Genomic DNA, 20,104 nt, shown 5'->3' with positions numbered 1-20,104 from the left:
GATCTCTCCAGCTCTGTTCCCAGTGAAACCATCTTCACCTCCTCCTCCTCCATTCAGCTCTGCTATCGTAACCAAGGCAACAGGAGGGTCGAGGGGATTTTTTTTTTGTGTGTGTAATTTATATGAGCAGATAAAAGATTTGGTTCTTCTGAGACTAGTATTTGATTGTTTTAGTGAGCTGGTGAACTGACAGATGAGAAAATCGCTCCAATGTTACAGAGTGTTGGGAATATTTTTAGGTTGAAAAGCCACTTCTCTCTCTCTGCTTTTTCTTGTCTTCCTATCCAGGGAGCTAATTATAGCCCAGATTACTGAATGTGAGAGCTCACTGCTGGAGGTGTGTATGTGTGTGTATGGACATTGATGACTCATCCCCTTGCAGGGGCCTCACAAAGATCAGAATCCAAAATGGCTCCTTGATTGGAAAACCTGAGACAGTTCTGACAGTGGCAACAACAACAAACCACATGTGTCATTGAGTGTCATCACTCTTGGGACATGAAACTAACTGTTTGGCTTCTGTGTATGTAGAGTGCTGGGAATGTTTCAGCTAAGGTTTTTTTTTGTAGCATTGTGTTGTTGGGAAAGAGCAGGCTCTGCTGGTTGGTCTCAATTATGTGTTTTCCCTCCATCTCTCAGACTCATGTCATTTTCCATGTTTGTTGATTGTGGATTGTCTCCTTCTGTTGGTTTTGTTTCCCATCAGACACAGACAATATCTCTTCTGCCCTGACTATGCATGAGGGTGCACAGCTATGCATGCTGCGAGCAAAACACATTTACAATAAAGGTTAGTTTGTTCTTGTCTGTTTGTAATTGGTGATGAAGTTCTTTAACAATGTCGAGATTGTGAGTTCCCCCTGCACTCCTGCAAGGTGTTGCTGCTCTTTTAATCTAATATATAAATTTCTGAGTAGTGTGTGAGATTGATTGTGGCTGTGTTGTTTTTATAGAAGAGGATGAGGACTGAGGACTGTTTGATTAGCATTTAATCCATACCAGATGGTGGAGTTTGTAGTAAAAGAGTCAAAGGCCACAACAAATTACATCACAGTGTTAATTTTTTAATTGCTGCTATTTCCATCCATTTCATTCATTTTGACATCCACTGAACTTAGCAATATATTAGATATTAACATTTAATCAAATAATTTCCCGTCACATGAAAGTATCATTTGCAGGTCTACACCATCCTCTGCAGCTGTACTCAGCTTTTAGCCTCTTTTAACTCGTACGTTTGGTTCTCTAGCTGCACATAGCTGGTTCTGTCTTCTCATGGACCCTGCCACATAAAGCTGATAAACCCACTGTTTGCTCCCTGCTCAGCACCGAATGGCAGACTGGGACAAAATAGTTAGATATTTTTCTCAGGAGTTGGTGGAGATCAAACCAGAGCTAAAAGGAGAGTGAACATTGGACTTAAATTCATCAGGTGGACACAAACACAACATCAGTGGGATGTCAATATTGTTCTCTGTCTGTTGGATGTGTAAATAGACAGGTATTTGGTAACACATGTGTCTGTGAGTTTCTTTTTCTTTTTCTTTTCTTGGTTCTTGGCTGAGTCTTGTCTTGCAAATTCAAGATGTGAAACACAGTTACTCTCAGATTGTTTAGAAATGGAAAACAGGTGAGGACCAGCAAATGTCAGACAGACGGATGTTCTTTCTGCTTCTCTGTCATATATCACTTGTCATCACAGACCCTAGAGAGACAGCTTAATCTTTCCTTTCTATTTAAAAGTGCACAGTGTTTGATGGACGCCCTGGCCTGTTGTAGTGTGTAGGATGTAGGAGGAGGGGGTGCAGCTGCAGAATGGGGTGGGTGGGGTGGAAGGGATTGTGAACTGTTGATCTCTTCATTGTTGATCCCCTCACTGTATGTACTCACAAAGAGTGGTGATCTCATCAGTGAGCTCATCATCTCAGGGGAGCTGGGATGCATCTTGTCTCATCAATAATGGACGGTCACATGGAAGGAGCATCATTGACCCCAGACAGGCGTGGTGTCTGCCTCCAGGGGGGGGATCAGAGGGCGTGTTCAAACTGATGCAGACATTTGAAAACGCTGTTAACGTTCAAATCATATTAGCATTTTCAGATTGTTTTAAATGTTGTACAAACTATAACACAACTATAATTTGAGGACATAAGGAACATAACCTGCATCTCAAATGGGGGAACTTTGTTTGTAGTCCCAAGAAAGTCCCTTCTCCGAGGATAGCACTGTCCTATACCAAAGAACTATTGGGACAGAGTTAGCAGTGCTAATTCACTTCACTGGGTGGTCGATCACAAACCTCAGTGATGCAACAGCTTATGTACAGGATTCATTCACAAAGTTAGCAAGCACGTGTTGCCAGTAGTGTCAATATTAGGACTAGGAATGGGAATTTCTTGCAATGCCTATTGAAGATATGTTGTAGACTTCCCCCAAAGAGTAAAAAATAGCAAGAAAGATTGACTGAAATGAAATGTAACTTTATTTGCTAATTGTTTAATGTATGTTATAGACTTAAGCAGAAAAATAGCCTGAAAACACTTAGCACCACTTATGCAGACAAATGTCTTTCTGGCATTTTCCTTTTCCAGTTCCATCTATTTAAATCCCATGTACAACATCTATTATAATATAACATGAAAACTAAACAAATTAAACATTGATTCTATGTTACCTTGCTTCTCAAACAAAGCTGTTGTTTTTTGATCCGGTATCAGTCTAATTTACCTGATCTTTGCAAATCCTCAGATGTGGTGTAAACACAAACATGAAAGGGACTTTTAGTTCCAGAGTTTAGTTCCTGTTTGAATAGGCTCATTTGTTGTGGACAAAAGCTCCAAACAGAAAGAAAAAGATGGATTTCCAAATGTATCTGAATTAGTGTGCACATGGCGGTAGTTATGAAGGGTTAATGTGGAGCAGCTCAAGTCCAGAATGAAACGATAAGAGATTTGATATTCCTCAGAGACATGAAATGACAACATGCATTACCACCACTCTGTGTGTGTATGTGTGTCTCTGTGTGTGTGTGTGTGTGTGTGTGTGTGTGTGTGTGTGTGTGCGTGTGTGTGAGCGTGAGGGAGAGAGAGGAGAGTGCTTCCATGCATGTGTGCAAGGGTCAATCGATTTGATTAGCAGTCATTTTGTCATGTGCAGAAGGTTGAAAAAGTCATTTGTGGGGATGGGGTCAGATAGAATGGGCAACAAGTGACATGAGAAATACACACATAACCCCAATGCTGTATCTACATACAGAGATAGTTAGAGGTAGTTAAATACATTAAGATATAAACAGTATGAATATGTGCAGTTACAGTAGGCAAAATATATAGTGGAAATACAAAAATGGAAATAGTGTATTATTTACAGAATAGACAGCTGGAGGTATGATGAGTGCAGTGTATACACTATAGAACAGATATATACAGTATGGACAGTAGTTTAAGTATGTAGTATGTGAAAGCATATAAAGTGCAGCTAAGTGTGTGTAGAGTGGCAGTAGTAAGTAAGTATGAGCCAGCAGGCAGTGAGGCAGAGACAGTCATTGTGCAAATGTTCAGTCGCTGGATGAAGGTGTGTGGGGGATTATAAAACCCAGCATGACTTTTCGTTGACTGTGCAGTCTGAGTCCATTTAAATCAAACACATTACACAATTCTTCTCCAACATACCATGCTTTATTCCCTGAATGTTTCCGGTTGTCTTGCAAGCTGATCAAGCTGATATCAGGTTGTTTCCTGCTTTTTTTGTAGTCCACCATTTAGTTTTAGTTTGACTTAGTTATATATCGCCATAAATACAAGTCATTCAAAACAACGTTAAGAAAACAACGTTGCGCAGTCTGAACTTTGTCCAAGATTGAACACACTTTTTAATTTATTGCCCAGAATATAAAGGCATATGTAAACATTTGAAAACATTAACATTTCTTCTGATTCTGAAAAAGGTGTAGAAACCAACAAAAATATGGTCAGTACATATTGATATATTGATACAGCTTGATTAAGAAATTTTATCAGGACTAATGTTTTTACCAATGTAAACTTTATATTTTAACAGTCATGCCATCATATTTGAATTCAAAGTTGAGGAGAAGGGGGTCTTTTTGTGTCAGTTTTATTGGTACTTAAATTATTGATGATGTACTCTATGGCTTTGAGAATATTGTTTTAAAACATGTGTGCCAATAAAGATGATTGGTTGTATTTAACTCTTTAAAACACTTTATTAACATCAGTAAAAACAGATCTCATTAACCCAGAGAGGAAGAGGGAGAGGGATATACAGAGAGAGTGAGCAAGTAAGAGGGAAGGGAAGCAATAGAGCAAGAGAGAGCAAAGAGAGAGAGATGAGAAACAGACAGCTGAGACACAGACAGAGGGAGACATAGCGAGAGAGAGGGTCCAGCAAAACACTTACAAGAGGAGAAGGAGACCTATTGCCATGGCAACAGTGTTTCTCTAACCTACTGCATGTGTCAGAGCTGAAAATACATGCAATACAATGTTGGCATGCACACGCACACACACACACACACACACACACACACACACTGCCCCCATGGATACTGCTCACGTCATCTTCTCCACACAATGTAACAGCAGAGAGGAAGCTGCACAAACAGAAACAAGAGAAGCCCTTTGTGTCTCTGGTCCTGTTTAGAGAATCATCCACTATCTATATGTTGTTGTTTACTGATATTCATGCTTTCCATGTACACCAGCAACCTGTTTACTTGGAGTGATCAGTTTGATCAGCCGCAATATTGTCCGCTAGTTATATGATTTGGTGTGAAGGGAGTTTTTTCTCTGTGGCCACTTGGAGGCAGCAGAACAAGTTGAAACCAAATCTAGATGTTCCCTTTCTTCTCGAGCTAGTCGCTAACTCTGTCTGTCTGGCGTTTGGTGCAGGACGGGTATACAGAGGGTTTATCAAAGCTTTTTCAATGCTGCCTGTTGCTGCTTGAAACGATGTTGATGAGACCGGCGTATGTGGAAATCAAAACACTGAGCTGAAATGGGCTAAATACTCTGTAGAACTGAGGGGAACTGCAGTATTTGTGATGATTCTGTGTGGGTTTGTCACTATGAGTGGCCCATTTCATATTACGCATAGTCATTTTATCTATAAATCTAGTCATGCTATCTACTAAAAATAGTGATTAGTGCAGCTTTAAGAGTCATTTCAGATGCAGTGGGTCACCATGTTGTTTGCTTTCTAAAAAGGCTGATTGGTTACCCTTTTTAAAAAAAGGTGCATTTAACTTGATTTTAAATTGGATTTTATGTAGTAAAACTACAGAATGTTGGCACTGCAAATTATAATTTTTAAATATGATTTTCACCTGGATTTTTGTGATGTGTTTTAGATATTCAAAGTAAAAGCACATAGTCCCAGAAAGCAAAGATAAGAATCACTAGATTTTAGTAATCATTTTGGAGCAACAAGTCCAATTATTTATTTTACAGCAGAGTAAAACCAAACTTCAAATGATAGCAAGATTTATTTTTTCAGTTCCTTTCAAAGTTAAGTAAGTATTTATGATTCACGTATTGGATACTGATGTCCTGTTTGCAACAAATCTACACCAGATCTTGGCTACAAATGTTGTCTTTTTGGAATTTTCTTTTTATTCATTGTACTGGTTTTTCAATTTTTACCACCGGACAGAGCTCAGCAGCAGGTTTTGAGTGATTTAGCATTCTCAGTCTTGTGTTATTGCCCTGCTCAGGCTGCTGTGATTGGACGAGAGCCGAGCATCATAGCATATTCGGGGTAGCAGTATCTCCACAGCCTCCTCATCGTTATTGAGCCCCTTGTATCCTAGCAACAGGGGCCAGGGCTCTATTAAAGGGACCAGTCATAATTTGAGATAATAAAACATGAGAGTAAGAGTAGAAGCCCACTGCATTAGCAGTTATCGATCTTCAGCAGGTGAAAAGGTGAACAGAAAGAGAGAGGGGAGAGAAAAAAATGAGGAAAATGACAGCGGGAGAGTGGCTGCGCTATGGTTATAGGCACAGAGACAGACAGTGGTGTGATGTGACTGAGCTGAAAATACAGGAGGAGGTGTGACAGGAGCATCTTTATGTGAGCATGATTTATGTGTACTTATAGGATGGATGGATGATTGCTGGGTGTACAGGTGGACGGATGGAAGAACGGATGGATAGATGATTGATAATTGGACCGATGGATAGATTGGTGGACAGATGGATGGATAGATAGTGGACAGGTAGAATAGATAGATGATGATAAATGGACGATTAATAAATGGATGGATGAATTGATGGAAGGATGGATAATTATTGACTTTTGCTTATGTCTGTATTTTTAAGAGCGCTTTTCTCTGCTACATTTTCTTTCAAATCAAACATTTAGGTTTATGCGTAGCTAGGGGGCATTGGAACCCATTCACAGCCCATTCTCACCTACTCACCCGGTCTTTCTTTACTTCCTCCCTATTTGTTATAAGAGTAGCGTGGCACCTTTAAGGGACAGGGCTGCAGCTCCTCAATACCCAAGACATTCCCATGTCTTAATTCCCGGCTGCTGGGTAAAAGTGAAGGTGGTTAGCCCCGAGGTTAGCATCAACTTCAGCCCTGGAGGAAAACAAAGTCTTTCCTGTGCTTCCCGACCACGAAAGCTGCAGCAGGAACGGTTAACACTATCCTTAAGTTACCTCATTAAGCAGATCATATGAGTTTAAATCACAATGGTAGAGGGCTCAGTGGTCGATGGCGGTTAGCCGTCGTGATGGGCGATGGCATCGTTCATCGGCCCAACCCTATTACCTGTGACTAATGACCATCTCAGTGAAAACTGGTAAATACAAGACTGCCTGAATGCATCATTAAAAGACAGCAGCATTTCCTGGCTACATTTGAAGAAACATTTGAAAGGGAACAGGTTTTGTATTGTATTAAGTATAAAAATGTAGACTTTCAAGGAGGCCGTCCCTGAATAGGAATGCAGCTACACAAACACTTCCCATTTTAGTCCCAATTCAAAGGTTTCTGGCTTTTTAGCAAATCATTACAGCAGGCCTCTCTCAAATACACACAAGCCTCTTTATTTCTTTGGAGAGAGAGACCTCTGGATATCTGTGATCGCTGCATACAAATGTGCTTGAAGGCAACACTTAGCCAATGGAATTGGATTAACCTCCATTCCATTCACCAACTGTGAGCTAGCTTACTGTCTGCAGCTGCTCACACATACGTTACTACACGCTCTGCTTCATTTACAAAGGAAAACACAGATAATTATTAAGTCATTTAATGAGTCATTCACCAATGTACAGCCAGTATGGGGGTATTACATGTTTAAATAAACACACATGCTGTCTATTATAACCAAGGTTTAAATACTGTAGATGTGACTTTGGCTTCATTCCTGGAAATTATTATTTCTCAGGATATGAATGCTGTTAAGTGAATGAATGTAAAATGTGGTTTAATGTCAAAGGAGTTTAGTTTACCTCCTAGCTCTGCTCTGATCTTTCTCCTGAAATAGACCATGGTGAATGTTGTTATCATGGCGGCTGAGTGTTAACACAGCTGTTACAGTGTATCCTCCTGCCTCTGGATCAGCTCTGGTTTTCTTTTTGGTTTTCTTTTCCAACATTACTTTGATCTCTGATCATCACTGATTTGGAGCTCCTGTGTATGGAGGTTTTGCTAAACATTAGCATTGCTAATTCATTTCCCAAGTAGGATTTTGTATCCTTGTATTTGTAATTGTGTAGGACAAAATTCTCATATCAAGAAGTTGTGGCTCACAGTTCTCATATTTAAATTAATGATAACAAGCTAAATTTGACTACAATATATCCCAGTGTGAGATTTGAAATGGCTCAGGAACATATACTGCATATTATTAATACATATTTTCTATTGATTTATATACATTATTCATATACAGTATATTTTGGTTTCTTTAGGGGTTATTTTGGTTGTGTTTATTGGATTATAGAAAAGATGATAAAACTGATGTGGCAAAATTGGATAAATATAAGTTTACTATGTGATTAATTACTCAATTACATTACTTAATATCATAACATATTGATATAGAGATAATGCTACCTAATGTAACATAATTGGTTTAGTGTATGCCACCCATCTGTACTGGGTTTTGGATACTGGGTTATGGATTTTGGAATGCTGATACATTTGGATTATACTTGACCATTTTTGTGCAAATGTTACTATTGTAATACCAGTAATAAACTGTCATGTGACACTAAAATCAAACTGGTGAAAACATTTCAGCTTTAGAAGCTTATTAAGTCAAAGCGACTCTAACCTGATGCATAATTCTCTCAGATTGTATTTCATTTTACATTCTGCTTGTGTTGTAGTTCTTATTAGGTTGACAGTTTAAGACTTTGGTGTTGTATGTGTGTAAGCATTACTGTATCTGCACGTTTGTGTTTTTGTATGGGTCTGTTTATACATATGGACCAAAGAGGGAGCTAAAGACTCTAATAGGCTTAACAGTGACTCTGGTGTCCATGCCAAAGCATCTACATCGGCCGACAGAAGGAGTTACCATATGCTGTGTGTGTGTGTGTGTGTGTGTGTAGCTGCAGGGATAGTGATGGTGAGTGAAGCAGACTGTACTGTCCCAGTGCCCTTTGACTTACTGCCTCTCAGATGACGCTTGTGTCTGTTACTTGCTTTGATTTCCGCAGTAATGTAAAAGACAGTCAAAGTGAATCTCATCACAAAAAGAAACAGTTGCTCTGATTTGTATTAGTTTTTGACCAACAAGTCGCCTCGTGGAATATTTGAAGAGAGGATTGTCATCTAAAATAATTTCTTTGTATCTTAGCCCTGACTGGAATACATGCTCACAAGTTACTGTAGCACATTATAACATTTTGTTAAGTGATTGTTGGCGACTAGTGTTATCCTAAAGCTGAGAAATTGACTTCACTTAAATTATGCGTCTAACCTTGCCAAGCTAGTCTAACGAATTGATGAGACAAATCAGAGAAAAGAGAGAAAAATGGTTAACAATAACCCAATGTCAGATTGACCAATGAAGTGAAAATGAAATGGCAGTTCAGTCTGATTATCAGGCTAGGTGAGAACTCAAACAAAATGAAATTTGACAGCTGTCTATTAAAAGAAAAAAATTTAAATTAAAAAATCTGTGAAACTGAACACTAGTTAGCAGAGCGCAGGGAGTTTTCATTCTCACTTCATTACTGTAGTTAAATGCTGTCATGTGGAGAAGCTGATGCTTGGAACAGTCTCTGTCTCAGCTCAGTGTTGGCAGTGAGAGTGTTACAGGCTGAAGACAGAGCAGCTTCTAATTGGCCGGCTCAGTCTCCTCATCCCATCCCCTCTCTCTCTCTCTCTCTCTCTCTCTCTCTCTCTCTCTCTCTCTCTCTCTCTCTCTCTTTCTCCGCCTCGACTGACGGTGTGTTTCCTCCAATCCCTGCAGGGCCATGTGAGGCGAGGAACCAATAGCATGTCGGGGAGGGTGGAGCTGGGCGCCGTCGGCCAGCTCCAGGCAGAGATGCTGCATTTGGAACTCATCGACGGTGCTGACAGTTACCGCGGTGACAAAGAGTCCTCGAAGGCATCTGCCATCGCTCCCCCACCAGTCACCAAGGACCCTGCAGCACCTGTTACCATGGATACTTACAGGCCCAAGAGACCCACGACCCTTAACCTCTTCCCGATTGTGCCGCGCACACAGGTAGAGCCTGAAATAACCATATCCACACACACACACAGACACACATACACACACACACACACAGTTCGTGGCACATGACTGAATATTGATCAGATTGATCAGCAGGAGGAGTGGAGTTTCAGTGGAGAAGATTTTTTTCTGTCTGTCTGTATATCTGCGTGTCTGGTATCCTCCTCACATACAAATATGGCATTTAAAAATGGAAATATGAATGGACAACCTGTGTGACTACACCATTGGATTCACGACAGTTGTTTCTCTGAGAGCATGTGTTTACTGGACTGAACAATAGTCTCAATTGTCAAGACACAGAGACATTGACAGAGAGATTTTTTTTTCCCTTGGTGCCGTCTCTATTTGTGTTTGAATGCTGCTAGAGCTTGTGACTGTGTGTGTGTGTTCTTGTACTTCAGTCTTTGTGAGGACCAATTTACGCTTTAAACCTCACGAGAGAAGACATTTTTTTCTTCAAAGGGCTGCTTGAGGTTTTACTGTAAGGCTTAAGGTTAGAATTAGGTTGAAGTTTAGGTTAGGGGCTGCAGAATGTACAGTATCAATAAGGGTCTTCAGAAGTATAGACATACAAACATAAGCATGTGTGTTTGGGTGAGGCTGTGTGCGTGTGACAGTGTAGGTATGCGTGAATGTTGATCACTGTCTGTTGATCTCATATGTCCACCTCCTGTTAATGCAGCAGGGCTCTGGTACATGTTTTCCTTTACTAAATGGACACACTACTAGTATGTGCATCTGTGTCTGTATTAAACCCAGACTACTACAAGTTCCAACAAGTCCTCCAAATTAAACAACAAAACACGTCGTTTGTAACTGCACTTTAAAGCATACACATTCAGCAGTCACAGAGCAACGTTAGCATTCTTTTGGAGTCAGATATTCACTCTCAGCCCTGGTGTGGGCTCCACCAACTCCTGAGAAAAATATCTGGCTCCTTAGCAGCTAGATTTTCAACTTTCAGTGCCAGCTAGTCGCTACCTTTGTCTGTCTGCCGTTTGGTGCTGGGCAGGTGGTATGCAGTGTGTTTATCAGAATTGTTAGATCAAAACAGCTGCCTGCAGCTGCTGGAAATTAGACTCATGAGAGAAGTGAGAGTAAACCATACAGTAAATGTGCCGTAAAACCAAAACTATGCTCTAAAAGAGGCTAAAAAAGCTCTGTAGAGCTGCAGAGATGGTGATAATTCTCTGTGAGTTCATCACTGTGATTTTCAGGTATATATTATAAATTTGATAATCATTTCTGTACTTAAATTTTCAAAAAATGTACTCTTTGATGCCCCATTCTGTATAAATGTAATCACCTGTATGGTGACACTCTTGTTATGCAATGTATACAGTAATGTATATGTTAGTGAGTTTGCCTTTGTCTCTATATACACACACTCCTCCACAGTGCAGGCTGTCAACATGATCAACCAAGTAGCTCTATATGTGTCTGTGCTTTGTTCTTTGCCCCATTTCCATGAGGTGGAAACAAGCCTACTATACTTGCTGCTATGCCGTTTTTGTGTGTGTGTGTGTGTGTGTGTGTGTGTGTGTGTGTGTGTGTGTGTGTGTGTGTGTGTGTGTGTGTGTGTGTGTTCGAGCTGTCAGAACTGGAAAGTATAAAAGAAAATAATTGCTCTGAAACGTTTTTATTCTTGGGAAGGCTTCTTGTCTCCTGGGACATTGTTCACGCTCTTCAACTAGGGAAAAAAAAAGATTTAAAGTATTTCAATGTTAAATGGATGAAGTTTTCCTGAAAGCGACCTTTGCATGAACTGTGAAGACATGAAGCAACAGACCACATCTCATTAACATAACATCCATCAGCAGCAGTCATTTTGATTTCTGGACTTTAAAGGTCCAGTGTATAGGATTTAGTTGCATCTAGCGGTGAGGTTGGAGATCGCAACCATTTGAATACCGTTCGCCTCACCCTCCCTTTCCAAGCATGTTGGAAGGCCATGAAATACTAAAGGGCTCATTCTAAGATAAGGAAAACACAGCAATTCTTATTTTCAGGTGACTAAACACTAATAAAAACATACCTATGAATATTATATTCCATTTCTGACATATTCTGCCAATAGATGCCCCTAAATCTTACACACTGGTTCTTTAATGCTTCTGGTGTCACTTGGCCATATTTACAGGTGATTTAGTGTTCATAATGAATTTGTCTGTTTAATGTGAGGATCTAGCTGTATGCTATGTGTTATGGCTTCATTTATAAAACATTAGCTTCAATTTTTCACTCACAGGCTCAAAAGCCGAAACTAACTGAACTACCTGGTGGACAGAAAAGCCGTTTGCTCTGTAAACTGTTATCATGAAGAACTTGGAACACGTAAGCCTAGCCACTCCACCTTTGTATGTATGTGTGTTAATCAGGTATGTTGGAGGACCACAATGCAGAGTTATAGTGTATTATAATCAAATAAAATCAATCAAATAAAGTACCGAGCAGATTCAGCCCAGTCCAGCTGATGGAGAGTTATAGTTTGCTTTATATTGAACCAGCTTTCTCTCAACCAGACTTGGCTACTTCAGTTAGTGATTCAGTTAGTGGTTTCCTACATTTCCCAGAATGCATTTTGACAACCCCAATGGCTGGGGCATAAAGTCGCTCTGCTGCGGATGACATACACAAAGCTTAGTAAGTCAAGATAAGACGAGTGAGAAAAAAACGTTACAAAAAAGCTGTTGACAAAGCCTTTGTACTAAACACACACCTGATCCACACAATACGTCTGCATTGTATTCCGGTCAATTTCTTGCTCCTGTGGGTGTAGAAAATGGTCTCTCTGTTTACTCTTCTTCCATGGTTTTCTCACATAAGCAAAGGAAGTGATTTTTTTCTTTCAGCCTCACACTTTCCCCGATGTTTTACCTGCTTTGTGCAAAAAGCCACGACTTCATGTCTAAAATATACAAACAAAATGCACAGATTTGGAAGACCTTATGGTAATATAAAATAACCAAATAACTCACCCTCTCACAGAGCCTGAAATGTACAGCAAAGATAGTGTTGTGTTTTATGGTGGATAATTTTCCTCCAGCACACCTATAATTGAGACACTACAACAGCTCTACCAGCTCCAGCTGACAGTGAAAACTGAGGTCTTGTCAGGCAGCACAGACGAAACTCAAATGAGATGAGGTAGATGAGTGCTGATCGGTAAAAATGCAAAATATACATTTGGCCCTGCATCATTTGGCAGGAAGTGACAGAGTTCTGTGATTGAACAAAAGCAGCTGTGTGTGTATATGAGTATGAGATTTGGAAGGTGTACCTACATACTACACTCTAAGTACACTCCAAATATAGCAATGCACATGGGTGAAGACAGTATCAAGAATTTGATGCATAAATAAGTAACATTTGGTTTATATTTCTTTTAAAATATATAAAGTTCTATCTGCTCTTTCAAAGCAGCAGATTTGCTTTTTCTACATTATTTGTTGGGCATTTAGCCTTATCTTTGGAAAAGAGCAGAGAAATAAGGGAAGGGAGTTTCAGTCTGGGTTTATCATTCACCTCCATCTCTCAGTTACTGCAGAATGAAAATCCAAATTTGGTCAAAGGGTGGAGCTGAGGTGGAAATTCATCACAGTTTACAGATTGACTTCCTGACGTTCATCAGTAAACCAGCCAACAAACTGTTGGCTACAACCTGTCTGATCGTCTGACGGCTCGCGTTTATTGCCCTGCTGGACTTCACTGTAGCAATGTCACCATGTTCCCAGATTTCAGCAATTATTTGGTTAGTATAATGTTATCATTAGCGATAGAAATGGCCAAAATTACGAATATAACAAGTTGTAATAAACTGTTGGACATAAGCTAAAAAAGGACAATTTCCAAAACATCTAGATTAAATATGGTGCATGAGGGAAACAACTAACTCTTTATAGCTTTTTGTTTTTTTTAAATATTGGTTTTAAAAATCTTCTGCAAAATTTTTTCTCTAAATTCATTGTCAGTCTGTTGTTTGCTTCGTTAAGTACGTGTAGTGTGGTGTGTGTGTGTGTGTGTGTGCTTGCACACAGCCCAACTCACATGTCTAGTTGACAGCGTCATGTGTTATCAGAGTCGCTTCCATGTAGTTATTATTACACACACTCACACGATATCTGAGTCACTGCCCTGACCGCTGGTCTTTTTGTAACTATGGTAAAACAAACCTTTGCTCCTCAGATCGATGCTGCTGTCTCCCACCTGCTGATTCACTCGTTACCACGGCAACGGCTCTGTCTCCGCCTGGTACACGTAGATGGGAAGTGAGTCATGCATGGTGGTGGGTGGACAGAGGAGGAGGACGTGATCTTATTTTGGGAGACATGTCTTCGTCACAGGAGTTTCCAGTTCTCCTTCCATCTGTTAAAATCTCCCTCTACCAACTCCGTGTCTTCTCTTATTCAGGGCTCGGTATCAAATCTCAATACTCTTCTGGTCTCATAGTCAGTAGCCTTGTTTCCATCAACGTACTTTTTTGCGCATTTAGAAGTATCCCATTAGAAAAGGTTGATAGTAATGGCAAAATTCGAAAAAACATGAACGTAGCCGATGGAAGTTGCAGATTTGAGTGATTAGTCGGTTCATCACTCTGAGCAACCCCATTCACATTGTCATTTGATACATTATTAGAATATATCAATTATAGCCGCTTTGGTTGTTTTATAGAAAAACGTATATATTTCTTAAAGTAAGGTACATGTTTTGGTATTACCTAAACTCTTATATCGTATCGGCACTAGTATGGAATCATTTCAGACGATATCCAGCCCTAGTCTTTTACTCAAATTGTGACTTTACTGAGCATTTTGGCCCTTTTGCATCTCCATTAGGTAACATTCTACCACTCTGAGAATCAGTGACGAGAATGTTTTGGCACCTCAAAGCACTTGAAATTAGTATTATATAAGTGTAATTTGTATGAGACAGGGTTTGCTGTGTTGTGCTAATAGTTGTTGTATTTTTCTGTTCCTTGCAAGTGACGATTGTAAGTCGCTCACACACAACATTAAATAGATCTTTATCATAAGGTACAAGATCAAACAGTAACTTAACACCAGGCTGAAAAGACGTTTTTCACTGCCCTCTCTGGCTGAAAGTTTCAAGTCTGGGTGTGGTCAGAAGTGTGCTCGGTTGCATCTGTAACCACACTCAACAGTTATATCACTGTGTACTGACCACACCCTGTAGTACTCTTCTGCATCGATGCAGCAAGGTAAAAAGTTAAACCAATGAAGGTCGGAAAAAACAACTCGTTTTTCAACTCTGAGTTGCTCTTTAAATAACATTATTTAATGATTCCACTCTTTTCATTAATGATGTTATTCAGCTATTGTCTTTTCCATTGTTATCCATTCCTGGAAAACATTTGCAATTTTTCTTCTCTCTTATCTGTATTTGTAAAAATAAGAATAGGACAGATGCAGCACTCAGCATGTGAGTTGGGTGAACTGACCCTTTAAGTAGAATTTGAAAGAAGGAAAAAGGCACCTGAGAAGTATCATGGTTTCTAGAAAAGGCTCTCTCCTGTCTATCAACAACTCCCCCAAGACAACCTAATGAGACTCCCACTGTTTGTGTGTGTGTGTGTGTGCACACGTATTCATGTGTGTGTTCCCAGTAGCGTTGGTAAAAGGTCTGGTTCCCTTTAAATGCACACCACGGAGAACAGACAAAAGAATCCCTGCTCATTCAACAGAATAAAAGGTTTGTGTGTGTGTGTGTGTGTGTGTGTGTGTGTGTGTGTGTGTGTGCGTGTGTGAAGTGAGAGCATGAGAGAGAGAGAGAGAGAGAGAGAGACAGAGAGAGAGAGAGACAAAAAGTTGTGTACATTGAGTGTCAGGATCCAGAACTCAGTGATCAAACCTCTCTCTCTCTCTTCCCCTCTCTTCTCTATGTACTCTCCATCTGTTTTTCTTTCTCACCACCTCCTTCTTCTTCTCTTCCTCTTTTTCTGCATTTCCACAGGACACATTAAACAACAACTCATTTGGGAAGAAATACAGTTGGCAGGAGAAGGTTTCAGGCTCGTCCTCACCTCTTAAAACAGGTGAGCTTTTCTTTCCCACCAGATCTTCACACCATGGATCTCATATTTTAGTTTAATTGTCTGAATTTTCTCATTTCATTGATGATAACTGGGTTGTGCAGCCCTGAATGCTGTCTGATATTATTCACCCTTGTGCTACTAACACAGCAGCTGAACGGGTGATTTGCATTGAGTCTGGCAGGCTGTGTGTCTCTCTGATCCTCAGGGGAGTTGTTAAGGCTTGGATTAGCTTTGCTGAGCTAAGTGTAGCTAGCTGAGGCAATGCTATATACTGTGATTGTGTGTGTGTGTGTGTGTGTTAGCCAGCTCGAGGCTTAGCTAGCTGGGAGCTGTCATAGCTCATTGCTACAGCTCTTTTCAGAGCACCATGTGAGGCGAGACTAACCAACAACTCACCACTGTTGGACAAAGTGATACAGTATATTACTTGTTATCTTAATCACACACACCTAAAGAAACACCTTCACAAATCAGGATAAAAGTGTTCATGCATTATTCTGAGATGGTTATCCCATTGCTAGCCTTGTATTCACACCAAATAAACTGACATTGAGTCGAATGCCTAGCCGAAATGAGCTATTTTTACTATGTTGTAATGTTTGTCTCTCTTTGGTAACAAAATAAAACAGGATACAAACAGTGTGTAGCTATTTTTTATTTAAATTAAATAGATTAATTTTGGATTTTATTTAAATGTAACTGCCAGCCATTTTGCCATTTGATATCTCAGACTCAGAATTACAACTAGGAGGCTGACGTAAACTGTTTTGTCCATTTGGCCACTCGTGATTATAGTCTGTACAATATAACATGGAGGTTGCACTAGAATGATCTGGGAAACTGAATAGCATTAATGTCTAATGTTGCTCCACCATGAAAAGCTTTGGCCTTTTTTCTAAAGAAAGCTACTTTAGTGTTTGCTAGAGTCAAACTGAAACATGAAGAAAAATTTAGATGGGAAAGTTAATATTTTTAATAAAATTAAAGGATGTCAACAATGCAATGAAAAAGCTTTTATATTATATATATATATCTTATTCATCATATTTTTATATTATATTTTATTTAATCATTTGATCATCAGGTTAAACATTTCTGTTTCTCAACCTCCATATATAAGGACAACATAGCCCTCCCTAACATGTGTGGTGTAAATCTGTATGTCATTATGTAATGACAATAAAATGAAATACAAGAATGAAAGTAAGAGGGAAAAAAATATTATTGACCTTGGACATGGCAATCTGCCACACATCTCAGATTACATTAGTTGTCCCAACTGCAATATATTTATCCTGGTCATGGATTAATGACATATCCATTCTACAACATTTCAAAATCCAACTGAGATACCTATGGAATAAAAGAAAGCTGAGATGGGAAAGAACATGTTAATTGTTCATTGTTAATGAACACAACTGGTGCCATTCATATGCAAACTAGCAAATGACATCACATGGCCTCACAAGCACCAAAGACTAATTTTGAGTTAAGAGAAGTTTGTTTTATATTTGATTTGCAGATCAAAGTGAATCAGTGCAGAACAGGTCTATGCGGCCCCACAAGGAATTTCTGTTTTTTTCTTTTTGAATATAAGATGGTTAATTGTTGTAAAGTAAATTTTGCAAAAAACACCATCTGTGATGATGCATTGCTAAGTAACAATTTGACAAAATCACAGACCTTAATTCCTTTCAAGGAGAGACAAGACTGAAGTGTCTCAGTATTGTCCTTAATTGGCCTCCCTGCTCCATAAATGCTTTATAAATTTAAGTTTATTTAAATACTCGCTCAGAACTCACCTGTCGTTTGCTCTCTGTGGCGTCCGACATCAGTGGTCCATCATCCACAGTGAAAATATCATGCCTGGATTTCCTGGCAATGGATTATGACATAACACATCAATCACCTTCTCCTGGCTGCACTGATGAGTAATGCGGATTTAGCTGCGTAATCCTGACATCTGTTACCTAACTATTTCTACTTTTCTCTCTTCCTGTTTGTGCTTTACTGTATCTATCTGTGCATTCACTGCCATCTCTGCCTTTATGTTTGCATTTCTGCATCATGTATATTAACTCTGTGCCTGTGTCTGGCCTTTGTGCATGCTTGTGTGTCTGCGTGTGTGTTTGTGCGGCTGTCTGCGTGTTTTTTGCGTCTGCTCTTCCTCCAGGTGAGCTCACCCCTCCACGTGAGCACAGCTGCCTGAGCGACGAGGACAAGGTGCAGGGTGGGGGAGCGCAGACAAAAGACCGCGGGACTTCCACCGATGCCCCCTGCAGACACAGCCACACCTCTGGACACTCGCATTGCTCATCTACAGCGGCTGCAACGCGCTCCAAGCTTCAGGAAAAGCCACCCGCGCCACCGCCTCCACAGAACTATACACCAGCTCCTCTATACCCGGCAGGGAAGGCGGATGGAGGCGGGCACCACCGGGAGAGGATCCGCTACCACACAGACGTTCATCTAGAGCCCACAGAGGAGATCTATCTGACTCCTGTGCAGCGTTCCGCCGACCCCCTGGAGCCCAGCAACGTACAGGACCGGCCTTTCCTCTCTCAGCAGACTGAGCAGGGCCGCATGTCCATCAGCTCCGACACAGAGGGCCCGCCTCCCTACCAGCCCCTCCCAGACCGGACAAACCCCTCCATCTATGAGGAGGACGAGGTCTATGTCCCCCCGCCTTCATATGCTTCCTGCGTAGAGTCCCTCATCACGCCGCCCAGCATAGCTGTCTCAGCTCGCTCCTCCCTCGCGGTGGACCTAAGCCTGAAGGGGGCAGGAACGGGGGCCGGGGTCATGCTGAGAGCTGGATCATCAGTGGAGTACGTGGACGCCACAGATGAAAGCTACTGCGGGGAGGATGAGGATGTGGACAGGATAATAATGGACGGAAGGATGAGGAATGGGGGTGGAAAGGGGGATGGCGGTGGCAGCAGAGTCCCACTAAGGACTTCCATGAGCTCGGAGGCCAGCGGCCTTTCATATGACTCTGTCAAATACACACTGGTGGTGGATGAGCATGCTCAGCTAGAACTGGTCAGTCTCCGGCAGTGTTACCAAGGCTACAGTGACGACAGCGACTCGGCCACGGTCTATGACAACTGCGTCTCTTCTCCCTACGAGTCGGCCATCGGAGAGGAGTACGAGGAGGAAGATGAGGAGGAGGAGGAGGAGGAGGACAGCGCTCGGATAGGAGGAGTGAGGAGAGAGGCCACAGCTTGTCTGTCTGAAGACTCCACTCCAGAGGTCGACCTGCACTTCTCCAAGAAGTTCCTCAACGTCTTCATGAATGGACGCTCTCGCTCCTCCAGTAAGTCATTGCCATGGTAACGTTTTTTCAATAATATTTAATGTTCAGTACATAGAGTGATTTATTTTCGTAAGTGTGTAGGTGCTTTTTAGCTTCGCCAAGAGGAGTAAATACTAATCCTATCAGCAGGAAGTCTCAACACCCTTTGAAAAGATCCATGCTCTGTTTTATTTTTCTTCAATGTTTACTTGTGGGTTTGTCATCTGGATACACACATTAAACATTATCACATAAGAGAAGATGAGCATATGTACGCAGGAATTTAGATTTTCTTAAGTGCGGACTGTCACATGTTTAGAGCTGGCAGATAGTTAAATATTATAATGTATCGATTTTTAGTGGAAATGATGGCATGCTCATATTGTGTTATCATTTTACAAAATTCAGTTGTTTACATTTATAATTATATCCTAACTGTAATTAGCAGTTAACAAAATGCATAATTGAAGCTTTTCTTTCATGTATTAAGTTTTGTGTAATGCAAAAAAACAAAAACATTTTTGGTTATAATGATTTTTGTGATTTGGTATATTTTTGTTTTTAGCCATAATTATTAAACTAAATAAGACAGTTGTACATTTAAATTGTCTGTGTTTGTTTGCAGGGTCGAGAGAATAATCAATAGTGTAAGTGATGAGAATGGAATGTTTGGGTTTGGTTTGGTTTTTGTTCTTTAACTCCATACAAACATACAGTATGCAGAGACATGCATAACTAAGACACTCCTTGTTTTCATATAGGGTAGCCTCACAATGCCAGTGTGACGTCACAGTTTCTTTTAACATCAGTATTTCCTCCTTCATCCATTTACCAGATAGATGTGAAACAACCAGGAAGAACATCAGCACAGCAGGCTGTTGTTCTGTGTAGTTCCCTTTAAACATAGAGCAACACAGCAGTAAATGCTGTCTAGCCGAATTGGCAGCATGGTGAAAAAGGCTTAAAGCGATGTGGCTGATAAAGCAAAGCCACAGAGATATTCAGGAACTGGAATTTTCTCGTGCAGCACAGAT

General features: G+C 40.5%; 1 protein-coding gene across 3 annotated transcripts in view; it reads left to right on the top strand.

Moving 5' to 3' along the window:
• mapk8ip1b (mitogen-activated protein kinase 8 interacting protein 1b) overlaps positions 1 to 20,104 on the top strand; it is a 52,079-nt gene that overhangs the window by 16,741 nt on the left and 15,234 nt on the right. For all 3 annotated transcript variants that reach the window (XM_044198547.1, XM_044198557.1, XM_044198567.1), the window contains 3 exons: positions 9,454 to 9,711; positions 15,694 to 15,775; positions 17,949 to 19,091. In XM_044198547.1, the coding sequence (XP_044054482.1) occupies positions 9,454 to 9,711; positions 15,694 to 15,775; positions 17,949 to 19,091 (1,483 nt within the window). The remainder of the gene's footprint in view (positions 1 to 9,453; positions 9,712 to 15,693; positions 15,776 to 17,948; positions 19,092 to 20,104) is intronic.

The sequence above is a fragment of the Siniperca chuatsi genome, linkage group LG1 (assembly GCF_020085105.1).
Source record: "Siniperca chuatsi isolate FFG_IHB_CAS linkage group LG1, ASM2008510v1, whole genome shotgun sequence".
Taxonomy (NCBI): Eukaryota; Metazoa; Chordata; class Actinopteri; order Centrarchiformes; family Sinipercidae; genus Siniperca; species Siniperca chuatsi.
Note: the sequence above shows the minus strand (reverse complement) of the source record. Positions and strands in the feature narration are given on the sequence as shown.